The 20,175-nt window shown below is 41.8% G+C and overlaps 1 protein-coding gene across 1 annotated transcript in view; it reads left to right on the forward strand.

Moving 5' to 3' along the window:
* The window catches only part of PTPN4 (protein tyrosine phosphatase, non-receptor type 4), a 118,311-nt gene that overhangs the window by 19,598 nt on the left and 78,538 nt on the right, over window positions 1-20,175 (forward strand). Inside the window, exons 5-9 of the mRNA XM_019553569.1 lie at window positions 4,469-4,513; window positions 4,758-4,810; window positions 7,125-7,245; window positions 9,300-9,387; window positions 13,508-13,596. Of these exons, the coding sequence (XP_019409114.1) occupies window positions 4,469-4,513; window positions 4,758-4,810; window positions 7,125-7,245; window positions 9,300-9,387; window positions 13,508-13,596 (396 nt within the window). The remainder of the gene's footprint in view (window positions 1-4,468; window positions 4,514-4,757; window positions 4,811-7,124; window positions 7,246-9,299; window positions 9,388-13,507; window positions 13,597-20,175) is intronic.

The raw sequence follows: 20,175 nt of genomic DNA on the forward strand, positions 1-20,175 counted from the left end.
CCAGCTGACTTCCTGCCCTTTGGGCAGGGGGCTGGACTCGATCTCCCGAGGTCCCTTCCAGCCCTAATGTCTATGAAATCTGCTCAGGTCCCTTCCGACCCTACTATGAAACATATTTGTGTCATGAAAACTAAACTGAGCTTGCCCTAAACACCCTTTTAACATGGTTTCATTTCTTGGGCCCATCCGTGCGTGGAGTGTCCCACGTGGCTGGAAGCCCCTCAACTGAGAAGTTTCCCAGCTATAGGAACTTGCTTCTTGGTACAGGGGGAGCCCAGGACTGGGCTTTAGTTAATCTATTAGGCGCATAAGTTTCTACCAGTAAAGTTATTTGGAATGCTCCAGGTTCTAACACCAAGTACCCCCAAAGCTGCTGCACTCTTGTCTGACCTGAGTACTTTGTGCCAATCTCATGCTTAAGGCTGTTTGGTGTCTCAAATGATGCATTTCTACACTAAGCCCCCTGAGGGACCTTAACTCATTGGCATTGTCAAGCATACCCAAGACATAATTACGTACAGCACTAATCTTTTATTAGACCAACTGGAAAATGGCAAGAAAATTGTCTTTTTCTGCAAGCTTTTGGGAACAAAGTCCTTTTGTCAGGGTCTGGGAAATGTGTAGATGGTACAAGATGGTAAAAAGTCCCCAGAGGTAGGAAATAAACTTTTTTGCACAGCGGGAGCTGAAGATGGAAGGCTGTCCCTCTAGGTCCTTGAGAGTGTCTTTGTGAGCTGTGTTGAGTAGCTTTTTGATGTGTTGGTCAGGTAGAATTCCTTCCCTGGAGGTGTCAGATGGCAGGCAGGGAGGTAAAAAAAAAACAAAAAACCCCAAAACCCCAAAAAACTTCCTTGTTCTGCAATAAAGTTTTAAAATCCAGAATCAGTTTGTAACCTTAAAATCCACACAGTAAGGTTAATAATTAATGTAGTAAAATTGGATCTAAATATTTTAATATAAACAAGTGCTTTTGCCAAACAGCTGTATTCACTGTTGTTAATAATTACTGTCAGTTTGTTGCTTCAGCACTGTCTTACCCCATCCTCATTAAAAAATTACGCAACTGTGGTGTCAATGCCTACACAGTCAGATGGGTCGCTAATTGGCTGGAGGGCCGCACCAAAAGAGTGGTGGTGGATGGGTCATTTTTGACCTGGCTGGAGGTGTGCAGTGGGGAGAAGTAGGCACACTAGAAGAGAGGGACAGGCTACAACTAAATCTAGACAGGTTACAGAGGTGGCCGGATGAGAATAGGATGGGATTCAACACTGATAAGTGCAGGGTGCTGCCCCTGGGAGGAAGAACCAGCACCATACCTACAGCCTGAGGAGCTCCCTTCTTGTAAGCAGAGAGGGAGAAAAGGATCTTGGAGTCGCTATCGATTCCAAGATGAACATGTGCTGCCAATGTGGGGATGTGGTTGGGAAGGCCAGCCGCACCTTCTCGTGCATCCACAGATGCATCTCAAGCAGGTCCAAGGAGGTGATCCTCCCCTTCTGTGCAACACTGGTCAGGCCGCAGCTGGAGTACTGCATCCAGGTCTGGGCGCCGCACTTCAGGAGGGATGTGGCCAGCATGGAGAGGGTCCAGAGGAGGCCACTCGCATGGTCAGGGGCAGCAAGGCAGGCCCTACGAGGAGAGGCTACGGGACCTGAACCTGTTTACTCTCCACAAGAGAAGGCTGAGAGGGGGTCTGGTGGCCGCCTATAAACTTGCCAAGGGAGACTAGCAGGCAGTAGGAGGTGGTAACCAGCATGTGTTCCTTAGGGGCAGGTCCTGTCAGACCAACCTGATTGCCTTCGATGATCAGGTCACAAAATCATTGGGCGCAGGTGTCGTGGTGGAAGTAGTGTTTCTGGAATTCAGGAAGGCCTTTGACACTGTCTCCCACCTCATTTTCATTAAAAAGCTAGGCCACTGTGGCATTGGTGCCTACACAGTCAGATGGATTGCAAATTGACTGAGGAGCCACACCCAGGGTGGTGGTGGACAGGTCATATTAGACCCGGAAGGATGTGGGCAGTGGAGTCCCCCAGGGCTCTGTCCTCGGGTCCATATTGTTCAATTTCTTTATCAGTGACTTGGACGAGGGGTGAAAAGCAAGATTTGGGGCGAGGTGGGCACTCTAGAAGGAAGGAACAGGATACAACTGGACCTGGATAGGTTGCAGGGGTGGGTGGATGAGAATAGGATGGGATTCAATACAGACAAATGCAGGGTACCGCACTTGGGCAGTAAGAACCAGCAGTATACCTATAGGCTGGGGAACTCCCTTCTCATCAGAGCAGTGACGGAAAGAGATCTTGGAGTATTATCAATTCCAAAATGAATATGGACTGCCAATGTGAGGACATGGTCAGTAAGGCTGCCTACACCTTGTCATGTATCCACAGATGCATTACAAACAGGGCCAAGGAGATGATCCTCCCCTTCTATGCGACACTGGTCAGGCCGCAGCTAAAGTACTGCGTCCAGTTCTGGGCGCCGCACTTCAGGAGGGATGTGGACAGCTTTGAGAGGGTCCAGAGAAGGTCACTCACATGATCAGGGGGCAGCAGGGCAGGCCCTATGAGGAGAGGCTACGGGACCTGAACCTGTTCACTCTCCACAAGAGAAGGCTGAGAGGGGATCTGGTGGCTGCCTATAAACTTGCCAAGGGGGACCAGCAGGCAATTGGAGAGTTCCTGCTCCCCCAAGCACTGCTGGGAGTTGCAAGGAATAAAAGCCATAAGTTAACTGCGAGTAGATTCAGGCTGGACATCAGGAGGCACTACTTCATGATCAGGGCGGCTAGGAGCTGGAACCAACTTCCAAGGGAGGTGGTGCATGCCCCTACCCTGGGGGTCTTCAAAAGGAGGCTAGACAATCACGTAGCCGGGGTTGTTTGACTCCAGCACCCTTTCTTGTCCATGGCAGGGGGTCGGACTTGGTGATCTGCTTAGGTCCCTTCTGACCCTACCTACTATGAAACTATGAAAATATTTTATTAATGATTTTATGCCTCCACTGTCAGAGCAGAATTGCAAGAAGGAAAAATATATGATGGTATTATTATCAGGGCTTAGGATGTCCCAAAGTAGTGTGGCATACAAGAAAGCAACAGTGTTCTGTTCTGTGGAGCATTTGTTAATGGAGGCATCAGAACATAGGAAGTACAATGCTGTTACTGTGCTGCATTGTAAGGGATTGTTTCCAATGGAAATAATGGGTTCTGATAACAGTAAACAGCCTCAATGCACATTGTATGACATTTTGCAACAAGTGTGATTTGTATCTTGCCATTATATTACTTTCTTATTGTTATGATGGTTGTTTGTAGCAAGTGTGATTGTCCATTTTTTGTAATTTATATACATGTTTACTTCCATACAGTCCTGTAAACCTATTGTTTGTGTGGAGGGGGAACCTTGCAAATAACTTGGTTTTTGTATATACAAATTGAGATGCTTTAGAGGGTCCTGATTTTCAGAGGTTGGATTCCTATCACTTTAAAAATAAAGGGCCCTTTAAAATTACTAAAATTTGGGTGTAGGATCAAGAACATACAACTAAATATCACAGACTGCCTTAGCCTTTTTTTTAAAAAACACTTCAATTAGTGAGTAAAGGATTAAGTGAATACCAGAAAACTAATTGGCTACCTGTGCCACATGCAGGGGGGTTATATTTAGAGAAATCTGCTTATACTACATGTCATATAGTTTGTATTTGTCATCATCTGTTTTCTGTCACTAAATGGGCTCGATTGAAAACAGTCTCCCTCGTTTCAAATGTTCATCTGTTTATTTTTCTGCATTTCGTTCCATCAAAAGGATAAGCAGGAGGAGAACCAGATGAACTATTTAAAATTGGCTGTCTCCTGTAAAAGTCACTTAAAATTAAAGGAGAGAATACTATTATGTAGTTTATAAACAAGTATAGAAGAAATGTTAATGGAAAACTTGAAAAATTCTCAACCGCTTACAAAGTTTGGCAGCCATGTTTGTAGCTCTGACATTAAGTTGCATCAGATATTATCAGAGTTTAAATAACCAGTGACTTTGTTTTGAAGTTGGTGAGAATTATTAATCCTTTAATAACCCTGAAAATTGGCATGTTTTTCTTTTAGTACATGGATACAAAGTTGCATTCTTGTAGTCTTGGCAGAAAGTTAAATAGTTAATAATCATAGTATTTTGATTTCAGCAAACAGACATTGCTACTTTTTTCCATATTTTCTACTTGATCTAGGAACTTGAGTATTGCTTGTTATGTCTTCCTGAAATAGAATTTAAAAGTGGAGGTTCATTGTGAGCGGATATGCTTCTTTAACCTGTATCTCAAATTTAACTTCTAAATGTCAACATTCAGGAAATGGCAAAATGCGAGGTTTCAAGCAGGAGCCTCAGAAGCAATTTCAGCTTTGTGTTAAAATCTAATTTCAAGTATTTGTTGTCAATTTGTGATGGTATTTGTTTTGTTTTTTAAGGTACCAGTATTTTTTGCAAATTAAACAAGATATTCTTACTGGAAGGTAAGTTCTTTGTTATGACCATTTTCAGAAATAGAAAACCTAAACTGCATCAATAAAATCTTAAGAGTATAAACTATAATATTTGCTTAAATAGAATTATTTTCTTTTGGATTTGGAATTTTATTATAAATATTTATCAAAACATTTTTTAATGTTGGTGTTTGTGTTGTAAATGACTGTTAGATTTTTCAAAGAGAACATATAAATATATATTTCTATTTGTTTTTATGTTTAAAAATTGTAGATTACCCTGTCCTTATAATACGGCTGCTCTTTTGGCTTCCTATGCTGTTCAGTGTAAGTATAGCACACTATCTATGAGTCCATAACTACAAATTGTACCTTGCATATTTCTGGTTATTCGGTGATCATTTGAGCTATCGTATGTTATCGAATTGTAATAATGGATTTTATGATGTTGTGAAATCAACACAAATATGTGGGGAGGGTTTCCCCTGTCAGCAAGGGAAAGCACTTTCTTAGCCACTTAGCAGTAAAACTTCTTTGTACCAAGTACTTCAGCAGATACACCACTAAGTTTCCATATTCTTCTCCATTTAACATATATTAAGAAAAAATTTCCATATACTCTAAAGTGTAATAAGTTTCTTTCTCAGGCATGACACTTGGAAAGGCTTTACATGTCAAAATTTCTTCCTGTGAGCCTTTGAAGATGAATGGAACAGGGTGTTCCAGTGCTGTCCAGCCAGATTGTTCCATTTGCCAATTTTAGGCAAATCAGCAGGGCTATAAAGGGTTGGATAGTAAATATCTTTATGGCCTTTCCTCCTTTCAGTTTTTGGTGTTATAACACCTTTAGTAATTCTGTGGATGAGCTGAAAAAAAATATTGTAAAGTTAACTTGTTGAAAATCAGGAAATGACAAAAATTGGTATTACATTGATTTAATTAACACTATTGTGAATCTTCTTCTGAATAGTTTTTTTTTCATACATTTTTCCTGATGTGTATATATAGCAGTTAATCTGTGCAACTCTTTTTATGCCAGGTAAATAATCCATAAGTCTTTATCCAAAAATAGGTGGTATATCCTACCTGTACAACTTTGGTTAGTAATGAAAACTTGCAAGATTACTGTGCCACTTATCTTCCTAGATAACTTAGGGTTGTTTTTTTTGTTTTTGTTTTTTAAATTAAATGCTATGAATTGCATAGTCTTTGAAAAGGGGCCAGGGTATCCATGTGGATAATATTAATACAATGATGTACAAATCAGCTTCCATTTGGCATACTTATTTTAACCAAAGAAGCTGTTACCTTCACCAAAAAAGTAGCATGTCTGGAAACGCTACTATGCATACCATGGCTGCCACTTGTGTTACGAGCTGCTGTGGCAGCAGGCCTTTGTCTAAAGTTTCCCAGGCATTGGGTGCTTTAGTCCTCCAGTAATTTTTGGTGGGCAGCACAAGCTAACAGTCTGGCAAGGGCTATGGCTTGATTAAAAGTAGAAGCTGCATTCCTAGGAATAAGAGTCAGGGGCAAGAATAAATCGCAGATCATATAGTTTCTTGCGTTTTCCATAGCTTTTTCGTATCTGTCTGATTTTTAACATATGGTTGCTGATTCCTATAATTCTTGCGATTATGTATTAAATCTTCTTGGTTTTATAACTTATTGACTGTGGGGAATATGATTTCGGAACACTTGACTGTTGTGCAGGCCTCTTTTTCTAAGGAGGATTCTTGTAATTTCTGAGCATGTGCTAAACAAAAAGTGTGATTCTTTAAGCTGGCAAAATCTCTGCTAAGAGCTGGTAAAGCTGAGGCACCCTGGGCCAAAGAATTGACCCCTTGGCACATCTCTGTTTGTTTTCAGTGACTAAACAGCAAATGGCAGAGGAGGTTTGGGGCTGAAGGACACTGCTGAGGGTGTAAGAGCACCCTGGAGTGGGTCTCAAAGGTACAGCTGGCAGAATTTGTCAGTGTATCACAGTACTAATTATTGGTGTTATCTTAAAAGCATATTTTTTGGCAAATTTTTCTTTGTTATAGCAGATAGTAAATTTTAGATTTAAATTTGCAGTAGAGGTTATTTTAGGTGTCTTTAAGCTGTAAAATATGGCTTGAAATTGTAATACACTTCTATAAAAATTTTCTGTTATGTATTTCATACATTCAGCTACATGTATCTGAGCCAATAACAAATTAACAATAATTTCTTTGTCCTTCTGGGGATGTTTTGTCCTAGATTGGATGTGTCATTTTGGCAAATGAAATATTCTAGAGAGCAAAATAAACACCTTTTTTAGGAAAGTGAGTCCTCATAATGCTATGAAAGCTACACATGAAAACTGATTACTGAACTATATTGCAGTAAAACTGTTGTTTAGAATTAGTAATTTTGTAGACAGTGAACAAATTTTTATATTTGAATGTAAATATTTTCATAAACCAGCTTGCCAGGCACCCACTTGTCATACAGGTTCCTTTTTTAAACTTCTAGAATGAATTAATAAGTCAATTTTTATAAGAAGAAATGAGAAATTCGGACTTGCTGCTATAGAACTTAAGGTGGTTAACATAGTCCTGGCTGTAGTTGTTACATATGCTTGTGCTAAGCAAATAATCTTTTTTCCCTTTTAATCTTTTAGCTGAACTGGGAGACTACAGTCATTCAGAAAACTTGCCAGGCTACCTCTCAGACTATTCTTTCATCCCTAGCCAGCCTCAAGACTTTGAAAAAGAAATAGCAAAATTACATCAACAGCACATGTAAGGATTTACAGAAAAAAGTCTTACTTGGTCAAATCACTTATTGCCAGTTGCTGTGGTTTTATAGGAACATACCTTAATTTCTTGTTTGAAAATTCATTATAAATGTTTATTTATAATGCAGTATTCTTACAGAAGGTTTGTATAAAACATCGCTAACGCTTAGAGAGGAAGACTCAGAATAAATGCATTTACTTTTCAACTAATTTGAAGTAATGCTGCATTTCTTTGCTAAGAATGTTTTTGGTCATTCAGAACTGTCTGCATAATATTTCTGGGTATGTTGCCTAGCAGAATTTTATTATAGGTATAAATAAAGCTTTTTCTTCAATTCATCCGATTCTTTCTCTTGTGCACTTCTATGAATCCCTACTGCATGGCTACAAAGAAATGAATACATTATATTCAGTATAAATTTTTTAAGTCTTATGGTTCTGAATAATTGGTAAAATTTCAGTTTGAGTCCTTTTTTGAACACATTTGTTTGAAATTGGGGGGTACTGACTGTGTTGTTTTATGAGCTTTCAAAATTATTAATTGCTGATTGAATCCATATTGTTTAGATTCAATCAAGCATGCTGCAAATTAAATTACTGTTAAGGAAAAAAAAAACAATTTGGGTTTGGTAATAATGCAAACACTAAAACCTAGGATAGGCCATGGGAAAAGCAGGTACTCTTTTTGTCCTAAATACAGACGGCCACAAGTGTTTCTAGATTTTTTTTCACTAATACTCTGTTTGCAGACACTTGCACGATGCAGTAATATGTGTGCCTTAGAGTCTGTATCTGTGTGTACTACATATCCCTACATGTCACACCTTTTTAAAAATTATTTTTTCTGTATAGAGGCAGAAGTAACAGGGCTGTAAGCCTGCACATCGTATGTGGTGACTAATCAAAGCAGTAGTTTTTTACTTGGTCTGTAACTACTTCTGTTAACCTCTTTCTTCCACAGGTATACTGCCCATTTTCCTTTCTAAGACCCCTGCCAGATGTGCAGGTAAAACCATGATAGGATATAATGCACAATCCATATGAATGGAAGGAGGCGTGATTGTAGGATCAATTGTTGGATCCCATTGCGCCTTATTGTCATCGTAGGAGGTGCTTGGGTTCTCCTTGCACCAGCAACTAGCAGGCTCCTGCATCTGGGACCCCCTCAGCTGATGGGGATTGACCATGCTCTCTTGTGGCTAGGAGCCTTGACAGCCATTTTGCCTGGCATGCCACAGCTGGCCCAGGCCCTGGGTAGCTGCCACTGGCCACAGAGTCTGGAGCTTGCAGGAGGCAGCCAATAGTCTGCAAGCTGCCTGGGCTGTGTAGCCAGCAGCCAGGAGGCTGCAAACAGCTGCACCGGGGTCTGGAGCCCTGGCACCGGCTCTGTGGCAGAGGTGGTGGCTGCATGTATGCCTATGGAAATGGGGCAGCATAGCCGTGCCCCCTCCCCCACCCAGAGGCACACATGCACTCAGTGCCAGCAACAAGGATCTCTGTATGCATGCGACATCACCCAGACCTTCGATGCATATGCCTAGGCAGGAAGATGGAGGAATGGAGACTTTCCATCCCTGCTTTAGGGCAATACAAAGGCCAGACGTTTGGTGCTGCCATAGCTGGAGTTGTATAAGTGTCCAGAAATCAAACCCAGTTCTCCCGTGTGGCAAGCACTGAACCACAGGGGATTCCACATGATAGGGTGGAACAGAAGTAACTGTTCTACCAGGCATTTAGCATAGGCTGGGACTTTGGAAAGGAATTTTGTGCCAAAAGGCTTGTTTAACATTTTTCCAACTGTGAGGTTAGTCCAGTAAAAGATATAAGAAGCATTATTTATTTGATAATATGGGCCATCATAGCTATTACAACACTGCTGCAGTATAGAGTCTAATCAGGTGTTTCTCTGTTTAACAGATTACTGTGGTGCAATGGTGTATGTAAATGAGTAGAGAATTGAGAAAGCAGATAAGAACAGTTGAACTAAGTTATTAATATCTGGATTAATTAAAGGTTCTGGGCATTTTATGCATATTTAACTCATTTCTCTCATTACAGAGGCTTGTCTCCTGCAGAAGCAGAGTTCAATTATCTCAATACGGCACGTACCTTAGAACTCTATGGAGTTGAGTTGCACTATGCAAGGGTAAGTTTGAATGAACTGGTTCTGTAATATAAAGGTAGAGAATTGTTTGCGGTTCTGGAAGAACAATTTTTAAGGAGGTGTCCTTAACTTTCACCATGGCCATTTTAAAAGAATGACAGAGGTCAAACTTGAGACGGGTACTTTAATTGTTTGCTTAACTTTGGCTAAACAGGTCTGAGTAGCTTGAATTTACTTCCTTAGGATTTTCCATGTGTTTAAAGTGAGGTAAATGTTTAAATACCTTTTTCAAATCTGGGCACAAATAAAGTGAACATTAAGTTAATTATTTGTCCCGTGTTGCACAATAGTGCTTTATCTGAGGTACCTTTGGACTTGAGAGAATTACTGGCTGCTAAGATGGTCTGATTTGCTTTCTTGTTCAAGTGATGGGAAGTTTTGTCATCTATTGTACACACTGTAAATGAAAACGGGCATCATTTTGGTTCTTGTTAGAATGCTCCTAAGTGGGCAACTTGTAAGGACAATTTTTTATTCCATTTCCTGAAATCCTCCCAAGCACAGATTTACTTTTTGCTGAAAACACTAATCTTTAACAGCCTGGACACTTGTGTTCAAAATACATCATATGCTGTGATCTGGAATCTAATTCTAAATACAGAACATTTCTAAATAACATTTTTTAGGTAGTCATGTTTAATAATTTATAAAGTAGTCCACCCCACTTTTGCTTATTCTGATAAATGTATTTGATAGGATCAAGTGATGGTTTTGCAACATTTAGGGGTGCAGAGTTATTGTTAGAGAAAACTAAAATAGCAGAAATCTTGTTTGTGGCAGAATTTCCTGCCTCCAAATACTGGCATAGCCACTTGGTTTTAGATAAGAACAGAAGTCACTAGTTGATATCAGACTGACTCGGTAACAACCATACTACTTAACCTGTGGTTCATACTTATGTGTGAATGTCTAATAAGTTTTCTTTATGTAATTTCCACTGCTCTAAATGGTTCGAAAATGATGCTTTTACAAATCTGTTTAAACAAATCTATAAAGCTGAATATATAGTTAACTTGGCAGTTCTAATATAGTTCAAATTATTCTGCATGAAATTAAAAAAAAATAAAACCAGGTGTTTCTGGGTATAATTGAAAAAAAGCCTGATTCTTCTGTAGCAAAAATTACCTCAGTTTTATCTCAACTCTATTTTCTCTGGAAAAATAATTGAATGTGTACATACTCAAAACCCCACAGAACCCTCTACTCTGCCACAAAAGTTATTCCACTTGTGCTGAGTGGATTCAGGTTTTTGCTGGCACTTGTCAACCAGCTGAAGGTGTTTGAAGACACTCTTATGCTTTCAGCCAGCTGCCTTTATCCTTTACTTAGCTCATGCCCTTCTGGAGTGCATAGTTTCATAGATGTAGGGTCAGAAGGAACCTAAGTAGATCATCAAGTCTGACCACCTGCCCTGGGCAGGAATGAATACTGGGCTTATGTGACCCCTGCTAGATAATTATCAAGCCTCCTCTTAAAGACCCCCAAGGTAGGAGCCAGCACCACTTCCCTTGGAAGTTGGTTCCAGATCCTAGCCGCCCTGACTGTGAAATAGTGCCTCCTGATGTCCAGCCTGAACCTACTCTCAGTCAACTTATGGCCGTTGTTCCTCATTACTCCCAGTAGTGCTCGGGGGAACAGGGACTCGCCCATTCCCCGCTGGTCACCCCTGGTAAGTTTATAGATGGCCACCAGGTCCCCTCTCAGCCTTTTCTTGTGAAGACTGAACAAGTTCAGTTCTCGTAGCCTCTGTCCTTGGATCATGTGAGTGACCTTCCTCTGTCAATGCTGGCCACATCCCTCCTAAAGTGTGACAACCAAAACTGGATGCAGTACTCCAACTGTGGCCTAAACAGTGTCGCATAGAAGGGGAGGATCACCTCGTTGGCCCTGTTTGTGATGCATTTGTGGATACATGACAAGGTGCAGGTAGCCTTACTGACCACGTCCTCACATTGCCGGCCCATGTTCATTTTGGAATTGTTAATACTCCAAGATCTCTTTCTGTCACTGCTCTGACGAGAAGGGAGTTCCCCAGCCTATAGGTATACTGCTGGTTCTTACTGCCCAAGTGCAGTACCCTGTGCTTGTCTGTATTGAATCCCATCCTATTCTCATTTTCCCACCCCTGCAACCTGTTGTATCCTGTTCCTCCCTTCTAGCATGCCCACCTTACCCCAAATCTTGCTTTTCACCCCCTTGTCCAAGTCACTGATAAAAAGAGATTGAACAGTGGGGGCCTGAGGACAGAGCCCTGGGGGACTCCACTGCCCACATCCCTCCAGGTCTAATATGACCTGTCCACCACCACTCTGGGTGTGGCCCCTCAGTCAATTTGCGATCCATCTGACTGTGTAGGCATCAATGCCACAGTGGCCTAGCTTTTTAATGAGAATGAGGTGGGAGACAGTGTCAAAGGCCTTCCTGAAGTCCAGAAAGACTACTTCCACCGCGACACCTGCGTCCAGTGATTTTTGTGACCTGATGATAAAAGGCAATCAGGTTGGTCTGACAGGACCTGCCCCTAATGAAACCGTTCTGGTTGCCCCTGGGCATCATCCCTCCTGCTTGTTCCTTCCCTAATGTGATCCTGGTTAATTTTCTCAAAGAGCTCCATGAGCCAGAGCACCACGAGTGCTTGTAAAGCCATGCCAAGGGGCCCACAATGACCCCTGTTGATTCCCTCAGCACCCTAGGGTGGAGAACATCTGGACCTGCTGATTTGAACGCGTCCAGTCCCTCCAGCAGTCCGCTAACTCAGTCCTCCCTCATCCTAGGACTGACGGAGTCTCTCCTGAGTCCATCCTGAATTCTGGTGGGGAAGATGTCCTGGCCCCTACACAAAAAATGGAGGCAAAGAATTTGTTAAAAAGGTCTGCCTTCTCCTCTGGTGCAACCACCAGATTGCCAAGCATATCCTGCAGGGGTCCCACGTGACTCCTGCCGCCTTCATACTCTCTGTGTATTTAAAAAAAGACTTCTTATTCATCTCTGATGCAAGCCCTAGTTCCATATCTGCCTTAGCTTTCCTAACAGCCCCCTGCAGACCTGAGTGATGGAGGTGCAGTTTGTGCTCTGGCAAGATAGCTGCTATAGTGGACCCATGTGAGTCTCCGAGAGATGCACAGAAGTTCAGACAGCAGGGGCAGCTTAGTATAGATATTGCCTAAGGATTATAGTAGGCTTATGAAATGGACTATAGGAATGTGCAGTTTCCCATTTGAGCCTGCCTTGTTTGATCTTCCTCTTGAATTTTTACTTTTCAGAAATAGAATTCTACTCGTTTTTATGCATGCACATAGGTAATCTTTAGTTTGACAGAAATACAGAAAAGTTAGAATTATGAATATAGTGAGACCAAAAGCTGAGATGCTAGTAAAAAGTATCTGTAAAGACTTGAAAATGATAAATTGGAAATTAATGTTAGATGGACTAGAAAGACAAAAGCGGGATTTGGCAAAATTGGAGTGGCATCATTTTTGTTGCCAGATGCTGAATGTTTTAGAGTAGGTTATAGACTAGAGGCAGGGAAAGGGTTACTGTAGGTCCATGGTTTTCAACCTTTTTTCAATTAGCGGACCTCTGAAATATTTCAAGTGGAGGTGCGGACCCTTTGGAAATTTTGAATGGGGGTGCAGCTCCTCCCCCCGCCCCTTTGAATTGTAAGTGTGGGTATTCGCATACTTTTGATCATAGTCATCTTTTGCAGACCCCTTAGGCATAGTCTGCCAACTCCCGGGGGTCTGCGGACCACAGGTGGGACACCACTACTCTAGACTAAGCACCTGAGACACAGAACAGGTGGAAAGATAAGGATGTAAATTATAACTTGAGGTCAGTATCTCCTAAAAATTGAATGTAAAATGGGGGGGGTAAACTTGCAGCTGAGGTTAAATGGACCTGTTCCATTAAATCCTTGCTCATTGCTGGCAAAGTCAATCCCTTTAGATTCCTTAAGACATAACATTTATGTTTGATGCATCTCTGAGAGGGGGAGATACCAATGACAGAGTATTAATGCATGTATGTATGTAGAGAGAGAGAGAGTTTATTACAGTATGAATTTTCCTGTGTTAAATCATGATTCCTTTGTTTTCTTTTAAAGGATCAAAGTAACAATGAAATTATGATTGGAGTGATGTCAGGAGGAATACTAATTTATAAGAACAGGGTACGAATCAACACTTTTCCATGGTAAGGAAGACCATTTGCAGCAAATACTTTTGCAGTTATTACTTTAACGTTTTAAAAAAATAAAAATAGCTTCATACTAAAAAGTGTCTGGAAATTATTCAGTCTTAGTATTTCAGATGGGAGAGATTCACTTTGCATACTTTTCAATGGATGTGATGAATGCTGGTTTTCATTCTGGAAATGTTCAGGCTGTACTGCTTGAATGATTTCAGTGCACAACATGGTTTAACTGCAGTGTTGCTGCAAGAATTTGGAACCTTATTTTGCTTTAATGAGATTACACAGCCAGGGTGAACATCATGGGAATTATAATACAGTTGTAGTTCAGAATCCTTAAAAGGGATGGTTTGGCATGTTGGCAGAACTTGGAAATCTAGTTTTGATCAATAGGATGAATGTTTGATTTATCTGGGGTTTGTCTTCTGTAGTTTAATTGCACTGACAGTATTAAATGTATATTACTGGCTGGGTGCAGGATGTGCAAACAGCCAAGGTGGTGTATTCAGTAGCACCATTTTCTCTCCCTTTATACATACAGTGATTTTTTACTTCATGTTCAAGTTAAAGTAAAAGGATTTGAGGAAAATGTGATATTTTTCCCTTTAAGTATATTGTAGTTTAAAGTTAAACTATTCGGTTTTACATAGAAATTGCCATATTTCAGTGGTGTTCAGCGTAATCCATACTAAGACCATCCTCCCAAGAACTGCCCTAACCCGTGTAAAAGTGAAAGTGATCGTGCAGCTCAAGTTTGTCAATAGCCTTAAAGAAAGAGATCATTTTGCTCAGAAATTACTTAGTTGGCTTTCTCTGCCTGTTTAGAGTCCATTCTGGCAGTCTCCTTTATCGCATGTCAGTGCATGTACTTTATAAAACTTGAGTGGGCTATGTGAGCCAGACTGCAATTGTCATGAAAATGAATGACGAACTCTGCTCACCCCGAGATAATAAGTAGGTTAATGCTTTGCCTTTTGATTGATTGATTTATTTGCTCTGGGTGAGTTGATAGATTTTGGAAAAGTTGGTCTAAATCCTTGTTCATTTGAGCTCAACTTACCCTCATAGAAAAGTCTTCTCTAGGCAAAAACCAAGGATCTACCAAATAAAGATATGTGTTTAAAGGAATAACAGAACAGATTGCTGATTTTTACTTTCTCAGATTAACAAAAAAAATTTAGGTATCATGATTCAAGTAGATAGAAGCTGGGACGAGAGAAAATTTAGAATTACATTATAACAAGATCACGTGAGATGGCGTGTTCATGCTGGAAGCATACACGCAAAGGGGCATATAGTACTTGGTATAAGCCACAGTGTGATTGTAACCATGTCCGGGCCCTGAGGGCAGCTGTGACACCTCTGGTGGCATCACTGATCCTGCCTCCTGCTTGGGCTTCTCTGGGTGCCACCCTGCTGCCTCACCTGACGTGTCTTTGGAATAGAAATGATGGGAGGCTGTCCTAACCCACCAGAGAGCAGAGGGGCTTCCTCAGGCAGATCTCTCTCTTTGCCTAGGTTCAGTTCACTGGACTGGTCTGCTCTTCTTATTTATAGCCTCTCAGATAGGTTCACTCATTAGCCCTTGGGCTTCTGGTGGCCTGCTGTCAGGTTCTGGGAGGGCTTTGGGTCTGCCCAGTCACAGGGAGGGGAGCCTGTTACAGTGATGTACTTCTGCATTCATGAAAATAGGTTTTCTTTGTGGAGCTCTTAAAATTTAGCTCTAATTGTGAGTCCTGAGCACTCATGAAAATTTGTTCTGTTTTAGGTCTTCTAACTGGGCACAATTCATGTGCCCAATGCCCGTTCCAATGCATTGGATGCTCCAGCAGCCTCAGCTTCATGTGTATTCAGTGACCCTTGTTTCTAAATGGTGGCAGGGGCACTTTAAAGCTCATTAAATGAGCTTTAGTTGAAGGACCCCATCACCATTTTGAAGTACGGGATTCTGAAGACACGAGATATTGTAGGTGTTTTTAATTAGAGTGGCTCCCAAGAGCTGCTCTAATTAGCCCCCTCTCACTCCCACCCTGGAGCATGTGTAAAGATGCCCATTCAGTTTCTTAAATGACAGTAAAAGCTTAAAGGACAACTGTAAGAGATTTTTTACTCATTAAAGTTAATTGTCATAGAAATGCTTTGTGTTGAATCTGTCCCAGGTGTACTCTCCTGGGAGCTGTTGTATTGTTCAGACAAAGCAGATAGAAAGGGTAATTATAAGATGCTAGTCTACGAGTCAAATGACTTGTGTTCACTCCCTTTCTTCTCCATAGGTTTCTTATGTGAATTTGGTTGTGGCATTTAATCTCTCTGTAGCGTACTTCTTTATCTCTGAAATGAGAAGAGTAATGCCTCCCTGCTTACCAGATTGGTGTGAGGATAGGTGCATTCATACATTATTTTAGTGGGGATCATATAGTATAGAATTGGGTCCAAAGGCGCATGCTTTTGAATAATTTATTTCCACCTATGGTGGTATTATGCTTGGTCATTTCTTTGCCTGTTTTTCGTGATGGTTATAACTCTGAAAAGTGAAATAACTTGTGTAACAATTATGTGAAGATAATGTCATATCCATAGTAAGTTAATTTTTTACATGATATTAAAGGGAAGGTTTTTAGAATTTCTTGACAACTTTCTGATTTAGGGACAATTGTACCCTTTTATTCACAACTTACTGGTAGGGCAGCTCTACACTGAAACTGTTTAATAAAGGTAGCAGCGATACAGTCTCATCACAATAGAACGACATAGCAAAGCATTTGTCATTTTTTTAGTCTCTTGGTGAGACCGGCTAGTGCCAGATTTGAGTGCTGTATTTTCATAAATGCTTTTTTGCTCTTTTTCGTAGATCAAATTACTTCGCATTCTACCTCACAGTTGTCTTTTCCATGGAGTTGTGAACTTCTTATTCATTAGAATAGAGTTTAAAGCCACTTTTGAGGATCTATTTATGAAACCCAAAGCCATTTTATTATAAATGGCTCATATGGTAGTGGATTGCATTGCACTTTGGCAGATTGATTCAGTATTTCAGAAGGAGATAAATTGTACATCTATTGGTAAAAGTCCAACACCTGAACTGGAGCCAGGCTGTTAATATTCATTGGAAGACTGAGTTATAAGTTGCTTACTTGTAGATGACTTCAGCCTTCTGTAGTGTTTATTTTCAGTTTTAGTTTTAATTTTTAAAAGATGAATAACCTTTGTTTGACCTTGAGACTTTACAATCTAAGGAGAGAAATGCAATGAATACCTGTACAGGAGAAATAGAGAAGTAGGGGATAACTTAGCATTTAGCGTAGCAAGTGGTGGTTTTGATTCAGTACAGATGAATTCTGGAGGCAGTAGTAAATAGATGCTCTTTCCATGCTAGGACTTTTATTTTAATTTTTTTTAGTTTTTATTGCACTAAAATAAATGGAATGGGGAATGAGATTAATAGAAAGTTTAATTAAAATTGAATGGACAGTCATGCAGGGAAGTGAACAGTTGTAAAAGGGAAGTAGAGATTGTCATGAGGGGAAAGGTAACTTCCTCTTTGCCATTCCCTTCGTAATACCATTATTTGTCCTAGATCCATCCTTCAGATTTTCATTTTTTCCTCTGATCTCTTCCTCATCCAACTAACTCGCAGCCATGCTGATGGACCCTTTCTGTGATTGCATGGTACTGGTTTCCTGACTTGGCTCTTTATACAAGATGTATTGTGAACAGCCAGCCTTTACTACTGCTAAAAACTGGTTTGATGCTCAGCTCCTGAAGAGTGCAGGATGTAAATAATTACATATTAAAAACTGTTGAAGCACAATATCAAGATGGTGAAGTCAAGCATTCAGAAGTTAGAGAATGCCAAAATTAAGGTTGACCTCCCAGGTGTATGCCTTAAGATATCACAGGATAGCATCATAATCTACCTTACAAACCTGCCAACTTCAGCTGTTAGAGTAACTGGTTATAGTAGTAGGTTGCCATCCTTTTAGTGCCAGCAATACTGGGGAATGGATTACTTTGCTAGTTGGTTCTACAAATATTTGCTAACAACAAAAGCTTTGGAAATGTTGATTCCATTTCACCCCGTGGAAGGGAGCATCCATGAGTTGGTATAGACTAGGAATAAGCAGTGTTGTCCAGGGGGGTGTCTCAAATGACCCAGTTTGGCTTGGGACCAGTTGCTGCCACCATTTCTCTGCAGCTCAGCTTCAGCATGGTATGACAACTCCCCCACCTTTTGCTGCAGCCTGTGCCACCTGACTGCATCAGTGCGCAGGCAGAGCTCCCCCTGCCGGTGCCCGAGGTGGCCAGGTGTGGCACAGTGCACAGCAGGAAGAGCCTGTTGCATGCCAGATTTGTCCCTGCCGTTGTACTTGTACAGACTTAGGAACTGCACCTGTTGGCCCTAGAGGTCCCTCGCAGTCGTGTGTTCATCCTTGGTTCAGTCTTACATTCGCTGGTTTACCCCATCAGACTCTCCAACCCTCAGTTTCTTGTTCCAGTCCTAATCTCCAGCTAGTCATAGCCCCTCTTCCCTGCACGCCCCAATTCTTTATTCCCAATCTTCTTGCTTACTCCAGTTCTCTCCTCCTTTAATTAACTGTCTGATCTGTCCTTCACTCCTGCTAGCTCCTAGGCTTTCAGACTCGGCTGTCTTACTTATAGAATATAGAATGTAATCTCTATGAGCATGCATGGCTTTGTAGTTCTTTTGCGGTGCCCTAGCTCTTTTGGGTGGTGCAAAAATCATTAATTAGCAACATTGTTAACTGACCTCTAATTATACTTGTATAAACCTGTCGGCAGCAGTGGGACTGTACAGGTAGCACTGAAGGCATAATTTGAGGGTGGTGACATTCACAAAAGAATTTGGATGTAGAATTTAGCCCTCAGATTATTTGTCACTGGAGATGATACACAAGAAGGAATATCAATACCAATTTGACTTTAGACCCAGATTGACTTCGCAGAAGTTTGTCATATGTAATCTTTTCATATATAAACATAATGTACAGAGCTATTGAAGAAAAGCATATCTAGAATTTCATAGTGTCAGTTTTATTCACTTCTCAGAAATGAACTGCTCTTTAAATCTAACGGCTAGCCTGGTTTTTCTTAAATAGTGCTTTTCTGTCACGTTCTCAATGGAACAGCTGATGTTTAAAACCTGCTACAGCAGGGGTGTCCAACCTTTTTGAATATGGGGCCGGATCATGAACTTTTTATCACCCAGTGAGCTGGCGAGCCATATTCAAAGACCTCACAGGAAGTGGTATCACATCAGGAAGTGATATCACATGGCCTGTGACATCAATGAAGTTACAGGAAGTGACAATGAAGTGGATCTGGAAATGTGGTTTAAAATCCAAAGCAAAAACAATATAAAAAGTTAGTCTTACTTCGATCCTAGGCAAGTTGTTTGAGAAAATTATGCTGGTGCACGTCCATGAGGGGCCAGCAGGGGATTTCACGCTTAGGGGCAACCAACACGGGTTCCTCAGTGGCAAGTCTTGTCAGACCAATCTGGTGCCTTCTATGATCAGATCACCAAATCATTAGATGCAGGGGTAGCAGTGGACATATAGTCTTCCTGGACTTTCGGAAGGCTTTCGACACTGTCTCTCATGCTGTTTCCATTAAGAAACTGGGGGACTGTGGTGTCGACCCCCACACAGTCAATTGTATCGCCAACTGGCTGGAAGGCCGTGCTCAGAGAGCGGTGGTGGACGGGTCCTATTCGACCTGGAGGGATGTGGGCAGTGGGGTCCCCCAGGGCTCGGTCCTTGGGCCCGCACTGTTCAACAACTTCATCAGCGACTTGGATGAGGGGGTAAAAAGCACCTGTTCAAATTGCCGATGACACTAAGATGTGGGGGGATGTGGGCATGCTAGAAGGGAGGAATAGGCTGCAATTGGACTTAGACAGGTTACAAGGGTGGGCAGGTGAGAATAGGATGGGATTCACCACCGACAAGTGCAAGGTGCTGTACCTGGGGAGGAAGAGCTAGCACCATACCTACAGGCTGGGCAACTCCCTTCTTGTCAGTGCAGAGGCAGAAAAAGATCTTGGAGTCATCATTGACTCCAAGATGAACATGGGCCGGCAGCATGGGGAGGCAGTCAGGAAGGCCAGCCGCACCTTGTCCTGCATCCACAGATGCATCTCGAGCAGGTCCAAGGAGGTGATCCTCCCCCTCATGCGGCACTGGTCAGGCCGCAGCTGGAGTACTGCGTCCAGTTCTGGGCGCCGCACTTCAAGAGGGATGTGGACAACATGGAGAGGGTCCAGAGGAGGCCACTCGCATGGTCGGGGGCAGCAGGGCAGGCTGTACGAGGAGAGGTGACGGGACCTGAACCTGTTCAGCCTCCACAAGAGAAGGCTGAGGGGGATCTAGTGGCCTGTTACAAACTAGTCAGAGGGGATCAGCAGGCATTGGGGAAGTCCCTGTTCCCCCAAGCACTGCCAGGAGTGACCAGGAATAACGGTCATAAGCTGGCAGAGGGTAGGTTTAGGCTAGACATCAGGAGGCGCTACTTCACTGTCAGGGCGGCTAGGATCTGGAACCAACTTCCAAGAGAAGTGGTGTT

This window comes from Crocodylus porosus, unplaced genomic scaffold (genome assembly GCF_001723895.1).
Source record: "Crocodylus porosus isolate Cpor-Errol unplaced genomic scaffold, CroPor_comp1, whole genome shotgun sequence".
NCBI lineage: Eukaryota > Metazoa > Chordata > Crocodylia > Crocodylidae > Crocodylus > Crocodylus porosus.